The sequence below is a fragment of the Salvelinus sp. IW2-2015 genome, linkage group LG22 (assembly GCF_002910315.2).
Source record: "Salvelinus sp. IW2-2015 linkage group LG22, ASM291031v2, whole genome shotgun sequence".
NCBI classification, from domain to species: domain Eukaryota; kingdom Metazoa; phylum Chordata; class Actinopteri; order Salmoniformes; family Salmonidae; genus Salvelinus; species Salvelinus sp. IW2-2015.
In genome coordinates this window covers 31,270,262-31,283,263 of record NC_036862.1, presented here as the reverse complement: position 1 = coordinate 31,283,263, position 13,002 = coordinate 31,270,262, and the positions used below count along the sequence as shown (strand labels likewise).

General features: G+C 41.5%; 1 protein-coding gene and 1 pseudogene across 1 annotated transcript; one reads left to right on the top strand and one right to left on the bottom strand.

The window, feature by feature from the left end:
* The first annotated feature begins 3,048 nt into the window (after nt 1-3,048).
* On the top strand, nt 3,049-5,803 carry LOC139022829 (nuclear factor 7, brain-like; annotated as a pseudogene).
* Nucleotides 5,804-8,607: 2,804 nt separating this feature from the next.
* On the bottom strand, nt 8,608-12,772 carry LOC111982642 (nuclear FMR1 interacting protein 2). The gene is made up of 4 exons (XM_024014247.2): nt 12,527-12,772; nt 9,437-11,095; nt 9,255-9,287; nt 8,608-9,136 (listed from the first exon to the last, which is right to left on the bottom strand). The coding sequence occupies exons 2-4, from the start codon at nt 10,926-10,928 to the stop codon at nt 9,072-9,074; spliced, it is 1,590 nt and encodes a 529-aa protein (XP_023870015.1). The 5' UTR covers nt 10,929-11,095; nt 12,527-12,772; the 3' UTR covers nt 8,608-9,071.
* Nucleotides 12,773-13,002: the final 230 nt, after the last annotated feature.

Here is a 13,002-nt window from a genome sequence, read left to right as displayed (position 1 = left end):
TGAATTATTATGTGGATTTTAATTAATGGACATTTTTGTGGGGGTTAATACAATTTTCGTAAGGGAAAATCAAGTCGAAAATTTCTACGTGGAAATAAACCTTTTCAGAAGCCTTTTTAAATACACTACGTGTTTTAAAATTCCTGCTTTGCAGGGTGATCAATTTAAGATCCTACATCCATTTAGTGCACAAACAGGCTTCCTCAGAGGCCTGGGATTTACAGCAGAGCTTGACAGATTTATGGTACGAACACAAAAAGCTTTGACTGTAGTTTGAAACATCCCTTGGCCCAGTGTTTCTGACAGATGACAAGACACCAGCAATTATCTCTCGCCATGAATAACATATATTTCTTTACCGATACATATTTACACAGAGGTAATTTGAGATAATAAGTAAGGAGGAAGACTTGTGGTCCAGTATGTTGACTGAATGGTGAAGGAATTTTCACACTACTTTGAGAACAGATTTTTTGTAATCTATTTGTAATCTATTTGTAATCTATTTGTAATCTATTTGTAATCTAGCAATGGAAGAAAAACAGTTTCCAATTAAAACGTGTATTATTGATGGTATTGTTTTAATTCTTGTGTTAAACCAATGAAAACATAATTGTGCTCTTCAACAACAACAGAAAAATGGAGGTAGACAGCATAATGGACATAATGTATCTGGGAAGTGAGATGTTATTTTACTCTTTTTTTWWATTCAATGCGCTTCACAAGATCTCGTTAAATAGAGGGAGTCTGTCTGGGTGTGATAGAAATAAAGTCAGTATAGCAGCCAGGTATTCTTTTCCCCAGGTATCCCCCCCCCCCCTCCCCAATAAACAGGTCTCTGTGCTTCATAATTTTTTWAATTATTCTATTCAATTCTATACATTAAATGATTGATGGTCCCAAAGGACTCAGTTTAGAACCTACTACTGTAAATGCAGTATCTACAGTACATCAGCATCAATCACCTGTCATCTTCAATCCAGCAGTGTCAATGGGAGATTTGTGAGAACATTTGTAACGCTCGCAGATCGTTTGGATTCGGCCATGAGTGCCCGTTAAAACTGTTTGTCTGCCTATCATCAAGTTAGATGACACATCAGTCTGTGCACATACATAGCCAAGTCGTCATCATTGAGTGAGTTGTATTGTTGTATTTCTGTTGGATTATTTTCCATGGTGAGAACATGCAGCAAACATTACCATCTGCCAAGAAAAGAACACTTGCAAACAAAGATAATGATAAAGATCAGAAAGATATTAGATAAATTAGTCTTTCCTCATTCCAAATATGACAGGATCTTCTAATTACATGCAATAACTAAAGTAATACCTGGCTGGCCAAAGCCTTCACATTGAACAAATGATTTACCTTTACAGTGTACTGTTTCAGAGACGGCCTCCTATGCCTGGGCTTTCAATGAAATATGAGCTGTTAATAACACAAATCTTCCACACATGAGAGTCTGTCATCAATACACAAGGAGAGTTAAATCACTAGCGTCCCACTGGTGTACTGTTCTAAGTGAAGTGCCACGCTCAAGGTAAACTGGCCTACAGTAGCTATGTTCCAGCATTGCACATCCCTCGGTCTAGCATTATTCATGCAAGCGCTCTACAATTCAAACCCTGCAGCTTTTCACTCAAGGACAATATTAGAACCCTGATAAGTGATACGTTATGCTTTCACTGACACCYTGGCAAAAGCTTCTTTGTCAGGACTACAGTAAGATGCTCTGATCTGATTACAAGACAAGTCCTCTAGTTTACCCCTGTAGTGGTGCAGGAATCTTACCCTCTCTGCCACTATCCATGTGTAAAGGCACTGGCCACCAAACAGCACCTTGAGCATAGAGGCTCTGAGGAAGTCAGAAACCAAGTTATATTTTATCAGAAGTTGAGGCAATTAAGGCTCACAAATATTCATGTTCACAATTAATAGAATCAACCATTTAGTGACAGTTCTGTGTACAGAGCTGAATCTACTGTATGATAAATATTCATAATGTATAAATATTATTGTAATGACAATGGTTTGAGGTACGACAATAGTATGATATTTCATGTTTCTTCAAATGCAAGATGTACACCTTAACACTGCTTCTACATGCATTACAGACCTGCCCATTTGGAAAAAGGATAACATAAATAAATATGAAATAAATATTTTCTCAAATCCTCCACCCTCAACATGACAAGAGTAAGGAGATGCTTTGGAAGTCCCATGCCAGCCTGCCTCACARGATAATTACACACAGTAGTCATTATGGCCTCAAACACTTACACGGTGGTCAAGGTTAAAGGGCCAAGGGCTCCTTGTTCTCTTCCCACACAGAAACATGATAAAGATCCTCTGATGGTGGTAATAGGGAGATAATGGGACAACCCTGAGACAATAGATGCAGTTGACATCCTGCAATCAAAACAATAAAAACAAGTGACCTCTGAACAACCTAACCTCCAATCAAATTGCTAGAATTGCATGATGCAAAAATAAAAATCTGCTCTAGAGAAATAAAGTTGTATTTTCATTCATAGATTCCTTTCCTGATGATTTGAATGAATTAAGTTATTGTACACAAAAAGCGCTATAGGGTAAATTATTCATTGTAAAGGGCCGTGTCTGTCTTCAAAGCACAAGCTCTGTGAAACCTTGACTGCCCTCCAGTGGTTAACTTGGAAATAAACAAGGAACTTGAGGCCTTCACACACAGGCCCTCTACATCTACCACTAACATAATTTAGGGGGTAGTCAGCCCCTCTTCACAATGATTGAAGCAAGAAACATTAACAAATCAGTTTCGTTGCTATGATATATTATGTACAGACTTTTGCGTATGTGTGTGTAGCTGCGAAGCTCCTCCCCTCATACACATGTAATACACAGAATGCAGGAAGTATTTTTACAGGAAGTAAACACAGCACTCTTTGACAGAATTCTATTTATTTGCCTGTTTTGTTCAACAAAGGGCAATGTACATGACACAGGACCTTTCAGATCACTTACTGGAGGAGATGAGGACATCCTTTAGTTTATAGTCTTATAGTAGATGCCTGCTACCAAACAACTGTGAGTCTTTAAAAGTGAAAATTAACTGATTCCTAACAGTGGGGCATTACGAGTGTGACTGAGAAAATGGCCTCKAGACGGTCTCTCCCAGAAGATGATCTTTCCTGTCCTGTGTGCTTAAACATCTTCAGTGATCCTGTCCTCCTATCATGTCGCCACAGCTTCTGTAAAGCCTGTCTACAGGAGTGCTGGAGACAGAGGATTTCAGGAATGTTCAGTTTGTAGGGAAGTATTTTCAATGGGTAATCCACTCTGTAACCGGGCTGTAAAGAACCTGTGTGAGGCTGTCTTAAAGGAAAGGAGTTAGAACGTTTCAGAAGGATCTGAGGTGCTCTGCAGTCTGCACGGTGAGGAACTCAAGCTCTTCTGTATGGAGGATCAAGAGCCCATTTGTGTGGTGTGTCGTGATTCAAGGAAACATAAAAAGCATGACTGCATCCCCATACAGGAAGCTGTACAGGAACATAAGGTAGGATTATTTGGAGAAGGTATTGGGGAAAAAATACATTGCAGTAGTTTGTAGTAGTTGTTTCTATTTGGGTTATTTTTAACATGTAGCACGTGGTGCTTTACAATAGTTGGTGCTAAGATACAGCATGTGAAATCTGTTCGTTTTTTACTCTTAACCAAATGTCTTTCCTACACAGCAATTTCACATAGAGTAACAAGTTTGTGAATCCCATGTTAAATTTCAGGTGAAACTCGAGACTGTATTGAACCCCCTAAAAGATAAACTGAGGCTCCTTAATGAAATCAAACTCACCTGTGGTAAAACAGCAAAACATATCAAGGTATGACATTTGAGTATTGATGCAACAACATTGTACTCATTTTGGCTAGTTTGTTTGTTGTCAACTCAGTTCTAGATCATCATCATACTGTAACAGAAGACTGAGGTGAAGCAATTTTGATTGGATGCCGTCAGCGGTGGGGAGGATACAGTATGTCTGAGATATTCCTCTCACTGTCTCCAGATCCAAGCCCAGTACACAGCGAGGCAGATTAAGGAGCAGTTTAAAAAGCTGTACCAGTTATAGATGCGGCCAGGATAGATGCAGTGAGGATGGAAGAGGTGCGGAAGAGTCAGGGAATGAAGAACAAGATAATAGAGATGAACAGAAAAATATCATCACTTTCAGACACAATCAAAGCCATCGAACAGCTGAGAGTTGAAGACTTCTCATTCTTGCAGGTAAACAGCTGATCTTATGAGTCGATATTGTATATTGTGAGTATTGTAGCAATCCTTCCTATATGAGCCACGTTACAATTCCCACCAAGTGGGTTAACCCTATGGGGTGCAATGCGTAGGGTGTTTGCCTTTCATGTCAGTGACCCGAGTTCACTTCTCTGCGCCCCCATTCACTACARTGGTGTCAGAAATGGGAATGCACAGCCCAGAATGTGTGAGGGGTCTAAGTAGTCAAAGCATGTTCCTTCCTGTTTGGATGGGGCAATATAGCGATCCTCGCTATATGAGCCAATTTACAATTCCTACCAAGTAGGAATGCATAGGTGCCTTTCACGCCGGTGACCTGAGTTTGCCTTCCTGCCCTGCCGTTCTCTACAGTATTATTTACTGTTTATTTTATTGATAACACTGATTTGCATCTRACCTGGTTTCTTGTTCCTCTTCAGAACTACAYGGCCTCTGTGAAAAGGTAAGTGATCTTAATCCTGTATCTCCTCTCTGTGGTTCAGAACCCATCATCAGAGCAGTATTGAACACTAAACGTTCTTCGAGAGCCCAGCACCCACTGCCGGATGCAGAGAGGGTTTCCAGAGCGCTGATAGAAGTGGCCAAACACCTGGGCAACCTGCAGTTCAGAGTCTGGGTGAAGATGCAAGGGATTGTTCATTACAGTGAGTGTTTTACAGCAACAACAAAAAACAGTAGTTTTCGTCTGCGCCTTGTTCTTAGTCCTAGAACAGTATCAGTCAAAGGAGTTTAAAAGGCAAATTCAGATGAAATCCAGTAGTGACCCCCATACTGTTCTGAATAATAAAAACAATGTTATTATATTTATTGCAATGCTCATATTTAATGTTAGTATCAATTAAACTTGTGGGTAATTTCCAGAGTAAATGATAAAGTTAAATTCTCTCATCAGCTCCTGTAATCCTGGACCCCAATACRGCAGGCACACGTCTCATTCTGTCCGAGGACTTGACCAGCTTAAGGGATGCTGATAGAGCACTACAGCTTCCTGACAACCCAGAGAGGATTGATGGATGTGTCCTAGTCTCTGAGGGTTTTAACTCAGGAACACACAGCTGGGATATTGAGAATTTGGATGGTTACTATTGGGCTGTAGGTGTGACCACTATGCATGCCAACAGGCCTAATAATTGTAGCGATATTCCAAATGAATCCTGGGGTGTTTGGACTACTTGTGGTGCATACCTAGAAATGTCCCCAAAGCCAAATCTCCATGACCTCACAGTAGATCACTTTCCCCAAAAGATGAGAGTGCATCTGGACTGGGCCAAGGCAAAGCTGTCATTCTTCGACCTTGATAAAAACACACACATACACACAATCACACACACTTTCACAAAGACAGTCTACCCTATATTTCATCATGATAAAACTTTGAGGATCTTACCAGTGAACACCAGTGTGACAGTGAGAAAATACAGTTAAATACAGCACAAATTGATATAATAGTTTAACTGCCACAACACTGTTTCCTAGCACTCTACTCATAGTCCTGAGTGTTGGAGAGGTGTGCATTGGTCTTGTCTTCACTATCTTTTAGAGACACATTTAGCTCTATAACAATGATTCAATGGATTCTGACCCTGGTCTTATCAACAGGTGAAGCAATCAAATTGTTCATGTATCACATCACTAATTTTATGTAGCCTAATGTTGATATTTTATTGATTCAGTAAAAGTATTTTGATTGCTGTGGATGTTTTTCTATTGTCAGATAATGCTGTGTATGGTATATTAAATCTGTATTCTTGCTTGGTCTGGTCATTCTGTCGCATCTGTGATGTTGATCTTCATTCATTATCAGTAACAATATTTGACTTCCTTACCAAAAGCATGTCTAACTGCATACAAATGTCAACAAGTTRTTATTAATACAATGTGAAACAAATTGTGTTTCCCTTATCTGTTAAGTTTCACAATTTCCAGCATGTTAGTCTCCAAKCATCACATCTAACAGGAGGCACCGACAGCAAGAGAAAACAGAACTTCTCTGTTAAAGTGACTGGTTAAAGAGGTAGTACCTCCATTTTCAGATGTCTCTTTCTACTCAGTGACACACTCATGCCATTGGTAAAGGGGGGTGTTGAGCTATGACTTAAACATCCTTGTCTAACCACTGTAGAGGAACACTCACAGCATGTTTAGAATCTGTTAGGTCCACTAGTATTACTCTATACCACTCAAACTCAACTCTAAACCTTAACACCAGTTCCACTGCTCTGCCCCCCCCCCCTTCATTGCTCCGCTCTAATCAGGGACTGATTTAGACCTGGGACACCAGGGTGATGGAATTATCAGGTAGAATAGAAAACCAGCAGGCTCCACAGGTCCTAGGGGAAGGGATATCCACCGCTTACCCTAGGAGGGCCAGAGCCTGCTTGATTTCTGTTCTACCTCATAATTGCACCCACCCACCTGGTTGGTGTCCCAGGTCTAAATCCCTGATTAGGGAGGAACAACGAAAAAACACTGTAARGGGCTTCAAGGTCCAGAGTTGAATACCCCTGCTCTATACCTTCCTGGCTTTGTGTGAGTCTCTCTTAATCCATTCAAACCTCAGATCTTGAGACGAGGAAAAACAGCTACTTATGTATGGAAATTAATGGGACTGAATTCATTTAAAGGGAAGTTATTGTAAATAGACTTGTGTGCAGCCGTAAATCATTTAAATAAGAATACAGGAAGTTTCAGCTAATTTTCATCACATTTTTAATAGATTTAGAAACTGACAACTTTTGTTAATCCTTAGCATAACTACAGCAGGAAAAGAAAAGTGAGCAACAATTAACTTAACACATGACAGCATGAACAGTCGACAACATGGCACAACTTCTAAATACACTGTACTGTAGTATAATTTTAGTACCAAATGAAAACGTCAGAGCTATTAGATTGCTTTCTAATATTTGAATTGCGATTTAGAGGGAAACAAACTAAAGGAATTAAGATGGCATAAATTAACCATTATCAGTCAAATACAGACTTTTATATTTTCACATTAACCCCGACAATTAAAACAGTGACCTCCTAAAAAGCGTGACCCAGTCTGAGAAACCAACCTAAAAGTTAGTTATAATTCTCAAACTGATCGCAGCCTGTCAATCCCCAGAAGTGAAATTAAGAATAAGTAAAGAGCTAAACTAAATTAATACCCAAGCATAGACAAACATAATGTTCAAAGATGTACTCTGGCTTAGTTTGGCATGGTTGATTATTAACATGGACAAAACTTTTTGGCAATAACTATATTAGATCATAAAGAGACTGTCCTACTTAAAAGGTGCTGTAATTGTTAGGGGCCAAAGAGTTGGCTGGTATAGACATTTAATTTAGTTAATAACTAAATTTGACTGGAATTAAATCGATAAATCTACATTTAAAGTGGTGATCAGTTATCATAATGTAGGCTGATTAAATTCACGTATGGGGACTCGGGAGAGAGAACTCCTCAACTAACAGCCTCAGAAAGGACTGTTCCTTTCCCTATGAATAAGAAATAAAAAAAATACTAAATACTAACAATTCTCCTCTGGAGGTGAAACAGACTTGAGACATCGGTCCTAAATTTAAGCTAAATCCTGTATTGATGTCAATAGGAGATTTGTAACACGAACATTTGCATAGTTCTGGTTAAAATACTGCCCTGCATGAATCTCTAGAGCGTTCCTACAGTACAAAACAGTGGTCACTGCCTAAGTGCCAATCCTGTGCAAAATCCAATGAGAAAGACTCCCTAGAACTTCAAAAACGAAATGTTAAAAGAAAATGTACACAAATATGCGGCACTCATTGGAGCATTGAGATGGTAAGTAGATGTAGCATGCTAAGCATAACCTGGATTTATAAAGTGGATGATTAACAGAAAATATAAAAATGAAAAAGTATAGCCTCTGCACAGTGTTGGTAACAACCACCACACATCCTGAGAAAAACATCCCAAAAAGAACAGTCCGGTATTAACAGAGTCCAAAGAATTGAAACAGAACTTTTAGGCAGTACAGACCTAGGCCTCAATGGGAGAGGGATGCATATTCTCATAATTTGAACAAGTTCCATCCATCTACCCACCCAATGACCTGGGATTTCTAATGAGGGTAATTATGTTAAAAGGGAAAAATAACATGTGAACCAGAAGTCCCAAAAATATATATGTTTTGCAGGGGCTTACAAAAGCCTCCCCCATGATATTTGGTTGCTTGCATCTAACCTAGAATACAAGCAGAAAACCCCAACTTGTTTTCACCTTGCAGCACACTGTTTACACATCTAGAAGGCAACCATTCTAAAATGTTCAAGCCTTACCCATTTAATTCTGTCTGAATTCAAAATTACGCATCTGTGATACAGGTCAAATGTGAACATCTTGAATTCCTAAAGATATCAAAATGTTTCATCTTCCATGACAGGCTGAGAGTATCCTGTGATTCCAAAGATGTGTCGGGAATGCCGAGGTGGTGATTGACTGTCTGAGCATCCCATGTCACTTGATGTCCTCAACAAGCCRCTCTCTGAACATGGGAATTGAGGGCGAAATGTAGGAGTCACTCTTGCTGACACGTTTCCTGTCAAACAGTTTTGTTCCCCCACTGTTCAACCAACCTGTAATCTCCCGAATGACAGCATCCCTGTAAGAGGCTCAGTGTGGTCTCTGTCTGTGGTGCTGCTATACTGTGCCTGCCCCCCCTCTACAGCACAAGCTGCTCACATCAAATTAGTCCTGCACATGAGTCTCAGAAAGGAGAGGGAACCAATTAATGAGGCAGCGGCCAGGAGAGGGCGTAGCACTCAGTCATGACTTAACTGAACAGGCCCATCCTTGGACTGCTCATAGAACACAACTCCTTTTGAATCTAGACGGAGGGAAGTAGGACACGTCAGATTTGCTTAGCTCAGACATAKTATACCAATAAGGCTTTTCAGGTTCTTGAAAATCTCTCCACAATCATACAGCAGGAATTACAAGCTTACCTTGTTTTTGTAAATTCTGAATATATTCAATCTCTGTAAAAATATAAAAACAATGTGTTTAGTACAGTGAGAGAGATTGATAATACAGTAGTTATACATGCACCATTCTCTTTCTGTTCTAAGGACCAGCCATAGCAGGACAATTATTTAACTTTGAATGATCAGAGGCAATAGCTACCTACCTTTAGTGTGATAGATAACAGCAGCTTTTAAATCGAACGCCCCCCAAGATCTTGGGACACAACCCTTGTGGTGGCTGTGCTCCTTCACCAGAACAGACACAGGATGAGCATGGGAGGCAAGAGGCAACTCAGCTCCAGGGTCCTTAGAAGAGGACACTATGGCACATCTACTCCCAGCCTCACCAATCAGAGTGTCTGTGCCAGGGGCTTGGCCTCCCAGCGCAACATCAGGGCCAGGTGCCAAGTGAGGGCCTGATTTCCCAACATTGCTTTGGACTTGGGAGATAGTTTGTTGGTCCTGCTTGTAAGCTCTTGGGAAGAGGGGCTTGTCAGGTCTCAGAGTGGAGGTGGCAGAGACCTGCAGAGGCAAAGCTGTAGGGCCACCTCCCTGAAAGGTGATCTCCACGATCTGGCCTTTCAAGGCTGGCTGCCCCACTGCCGGCCCCACCTCAGGCCCTGCACTGGGCTCGTTGATGAACGACAGCCCCCACTGGTTCTGGAAAATGTCCACCAGAGCTTTGGGATTTGTCTTAGAGGCAGGTGAGTCCACTTGGCGGGCGCTGGGGAGGGCTGGTTGCATATTTGAAGTGGCCAGGGGGTAAACAAGGAGACTGGGCTTTCTCAGTTCTCTGGTAGTAACGGAGGGGGTGCCTGACATATTAGTGCCATTGCTGGACAAGGATGCTTCGTTCTCCCACTTGCGGGGAAGGGAGACATGCATTGCTCCAGTGCAAACAGTAGTGGTGAAAAGTGGCGCAGGGAGGGGGCAGCTATTCCCCTCTTCAGATAGGAGTCCATTGGTGAAGCTAGGAGAGGTGATGGTTTTGACAGCAGACATGGGGACTTGGGAGAGTCTGGTGGGCACCTGGGACTGGGGAGGTGAGGTGTCACCTGCTTTGTTTAGATTCTCTTTCACTTTACTTGCATAACTGACCTTGGGTACTGTTTTGGCACTACTATTGTCCACAGGAAAGACAGGGGGTGGTTTAAAGAGGGTCCATGAATCCTTTTTTGGTGAGGTAAGCTTAGCTTTGCTTAGTCTGTCTTCCAGCTTTTTAACAGAGCCTGCAGCAGCCTTGCCGCCAGAGTTCTTACACTGTAGTTCACCAACCTGAACCACAGGGGCCTGAGCCACAGGTGGGACACCTGTGATGGAGGTGGGAGACTGAGAGCCTGCTGCTGTATCGGCAGCCTCTGGAGTGTGAGGCTCCGTGTCATGTTTGTTAGTGACCATAACTGCCTGAAGCGCAAACTTCTCCTGCCGAGCAGTCACACTCTCCTCTGCCATTGCACTCCGCTGAGCCCAGCGTTTCTTGGGAGTGATGTATCCACTCTCAGAACCACTGCCACCACTGTCTGATCCAGGCATGCTGGGGTAGCCGTTAGCATACAGGTCAGGGTTGAGGAGCACAACGCCATTTGGTAAAGCAATGGACTCGCTCTTGCCATCACGCGTTTTCAACTCTGAAGGCGTGTCATTTTTGCAATTCATACTGTTTTTAAAATGGCTATTGCTATGGCCTTTTGTGTGAGTGGCGAGGAGCTTCCTGGGAGATTTGTTTCAAGTTGTCTGCTGCTTGAGTAATGAAGGGCATCCACAGGAACAGACGGGGTGTTCTCTCTCCCTCTCCACTGGGCTTCCATTTATTTTTCCATTACCTGATGACATGACAAGAAAATACACAATTACAATCAAATACACTGTACTTGCATAGAGTAGACCTACATTTGTTAAACTATCTTCACCCAATGGAATACACGCCTGTTTTTTCTATGTCCATAACAATACAGGCTATCCAATGAAGTCGTATGGCTAAACTCTGATGCCCCTGCCATATTTCCTGCAGACAATTCAAAATCTGAGAATGAAAGTGTTAATTAGTTAGTTTGTTTTAATTTATTTTAAACATTAAACATGAATACATTTGAAAGACAGTCAAGCCTGCACACATGACTTGATTGCCAATACTAGCCAGCAGATCTGACCTTGCTTACAGTGGCACTAGGGTCAGACAGCATTCCTCTGTATATTAAGACACTACCGGAGCGAGATATGGCTAGGAATATTTACCTCAATCCAGGGATGACAAATGCATTGTACTCAGAATTGTCCCATTATTCCAACTGCTACACCAAGAAGATTGAACGACAGCTAGTTTTAATAGCAGTCATTCAATCTTCTCGTGGAACAGTTGGGATAATGGGACAATTCTGAGTACAATGCATTTATCATCCCTGGATTGAGGTACGTTTTCTGAGTTATATCTTCAGCGGCTCCTTGGGGTCTTAATATACACAGGAATGCCGTCCGACCATAGACATAGTACAGCTGTAAGCAAGTGGGTCGGATCTACTGGCTGTGCCAATGATGCCAGAGAAGATCAAGTGACAAGAGCAACAGGCCCAAAAATAACGATAGCTATTAGCTAGCTACGATAGACTTGAAAAACAGTTGATCAAACACATTTACCATTGATGCCAACACTCAGACCTTAACTCTTACAATTACATAAACGTAAGAAAAAGTTCCTGTTTACCGTAGCAAGCTAATAATAATAGCCAATGTTAATTAGCAAATGTAAGCAGAACATTCTAGAGAAGCCGGCTCGTGTTGCAATAACGTTAGATAACGCATTGTCTACATTCGCAAAGGCTAACGTTAGCAAAAGTGACACTCAGTTGGCTAACGTTAGTATCACGTAATTACATTGGACTTGTTCGCTGGCACATTTCTTAAATCATTTCTGGCTTACAATGCTGCTAACTTACGTTAGCTAGTTAACTACGTTAGCTAGTTAACTACGTTAGCTGTCCGGTTATTAGACGGTGCACAAGGTCAATGTCCAGCGAACTGTCGTTAGCTAGCCAACGTTCACTAATTTAGTTAACCGTATCAATCTAGATTTCTACCTAAACAATCCATAACAACGTTCTCTAAAAAGCCCCTAATTAGCCAACGGGTTAGCTCATTTTTTATATAATAGCTAGCTGTGTAGTTAGCTAGCCAGTCACCTAGCAGCAAGCTGGCTAGTGACGGCTCAAAAGTTTGTTGCTACAGTACTGTAGTAGAATATGGAGGGACATTCGAACCCGTTTTCTCCGTCTGCGCTTTCTCGTACTGGTGCTGTTGATCATTTTCTACCCATGCGTTCAGTGGACCGGGGTGACTCTCGTCTACATGCTTCAAACATCCCTCAGATAACCATCCATCGGTCCGGTCCTCCATTGAAGTGCAAATTAAATGCAAATCCACGAAAGCTGCTTCCCCTGTTAAACTAGCTAGCTAGCCAGTAGCATAGCCAAAACATTCCCAATCAACGCCCATGACTTCATTTCTGAGCTACGTTTGGGCGTGTACAAGCGGGTCATTTGTATCAAGTCGGTGACCTTTCAGTGTGTTGCATTATGGGGTTTAACAATTGTCCGACTTGCGCATAATTTTTTTTTTTACAAAAATGTCTTGTAAAAAACATTAAGTTTTGACTGCAAGTTTTTACAGTTTCTCTTCACCAACTTAATTCTACAGCCATTGCCTGCATTGTCGGAGGCTCTATTGCCATTCAATC

Excerpts from the sequence above, each read along its gene's own strand:
- LOC111982642 (XM_024014247.2), bottom strand. The coding sequence starts at position 10,928 with ATGAATTGCAAAAATGACACGCCTTCAGAGTTGAAAACGCGTGATGGC. Across the intron at positions 9,288-9,436 it reads TGTTATCTATCACACTAAAG|AGATTGAATATATTCAGAAT; the intron begins GTAGGTAGCTAT and ends ATATTTTTACAG. Across the intron at positions 9,137-9,254 it reads TCAGAATTTACAAAAACAAG|ATTCAAAAGGAGTTGTGTTC; the intron begins GTAAGCTTGTAA and ends CCCTCCGTCTAG.